The 1,510-nt window shown below is 27.0% G+C and overlaps 1 protein-coding gene across 1 annotated transcript in view; it reads right to left on the bottom strand.

The window, feature by feature from the left end:
* LOC107635106 (desiccation protectant protein Lea14 homolog) overlaps positions 465 to 1,510 on the bottom strand; it is a 3,014-nt gene continuing 1,968 nt past the window's right edge. The window contains exon 2 of the mRNA XM_021121871.1: positions 465 to 1,173. Coding sequence (XP_020977530.1) covers positions 876 to 1,173 — 298 coding nt within the window. The 3' untranslated portion in view covers positions 465 to 875. The remainder of the gene's footprint in view (positions 1,174 to 1,510) is intronic.

Below are 1,510 nucleotides of genomic sequence, written 5' to 3'. Positions count from 1 at the left end.
TAATATAATTTTTTTTATTTTAGAGTGTTGATGATTTAGGATTTTTTTTTTTCTTTTTATAGGAAATCAAGAGAAAGAAACATTACAAAAAGATTTTAATTATATTTTTTTAACATTCGAAAGAAAATATAATTTAACAATAACATTGTTAAAATTTAGGTCACTCACTTTATTAATCATTCATGTTAAATTTAATAGCAAGACAAAATTAAACTCGTTTGAAGTTTTTTGGGATAGAAATAGAACATTTGAAATGTTAGAAACCAAATTAAAATTTTTGAAACAACGTTAAAAACTAAAAAGTAAAAATCCTTCTTATCAACAAAGTAATATACTAATATAGATATATAGATAAATAGATAGATAGATAGATAGAGATAAGCTAAATTTCATCCCAAAATAGAAAGAAAAACGCAAAATTTAATATGAGAAGAGTATTACTCTACTACTTTAGCAATACATAATTGACATAAACCAAGCTTCCTAGCAAACACACTTGGTTTCAATTTCAAATTTATGCTTTGAAATACTAAATAACCATACATATATATAGTTTATGAACTACAACATTTCTTATACAACCAACAAAGTGTAGAAAGAAAAATACAGAATTATTGAAAGGTGGAAACTCAGGTGCAGTCGATTTTACGTTAAGTTGATACCTGAGAGTCGTTAGATGATTTAATTGATTTGACTAAATTTTCATCTAATAGCTCTCAGATATCAACTTCACGTGAAGTCGACTTCACCTGAGTTTTCACCTTATTGAAATTGATATAAACAGAAAATATGATGTATAATATAAAGGAGACTATATTTGGTTTCTTCTTTGCTTATTCTAATTTTAATAATAACAATAATTAAAGGGTAGGTTATTAGGTAGTAGCAGGAGCAGGAGCAGGATCAGTATTCTTAGAGCCACCAGTAAACATGTCCTTGAGGGTTGGAAGCTTAATCTCTCCCTTCTGAGAAACAGGAATGGTGATGTTACCAACACAAGGAATATCAATAACTAAGCCAAGGTCCAATTGGTAATCAATGTCCCAGTCTCTACCAATGTCCCTAATCAAGTTCACTAATATGCTGTGAGCAACCTTAACTGGGACATCAAGCAATGTTGTCCCATTTGCCTTCAATGAACCAGGGTCTGGTATTACACCTGATGCTATCTCTCTTTGTAAGCCAGCCCCAAAAAAATAAAAAATCAAATTAAAAAAGAAAACATATGTTAGGTATATCATATATGGATTATTCATAATACATATTTTGTAAGAATAAGTTGGCGACATACACTAGGCCTCACAAAATAAAGAGACTAAAAAAGCAATATTCACATATGAAAAAAATTCATATAACTGACAAAAATAAGTTTTAAATTTACTAATGATAAATTAGCTTTTAAATAATTTAAAAATATAATAAAAGTAACTAAAAAATAATTTTTATTATTATAAATAAAAAACTTTATATTTGATAAATAATTTGTGTATTTCATTCAAACTTTTGTAAA

The sequence above is a fragment of the Arachis ipaensis genome, chromosome B04 (genome assembly GCF_000816755.2).
Source record: "Arachis ipaensis cultivar K30076 chromosome B04, Araip1.1, whole genome shotgun sequence".
Lineage (NCBI taxonomy): Eukaryota > Viridiplantae > Streptophyta > Magnoliopsida > Fabales > Fabaceae > Arachis > Arachis ipaensis.
The sequence above is the reverse complement of the archived record's forward strand: the minus strand, read 5'-3'. Positions and strand labels throughout refer to the sequence as shown.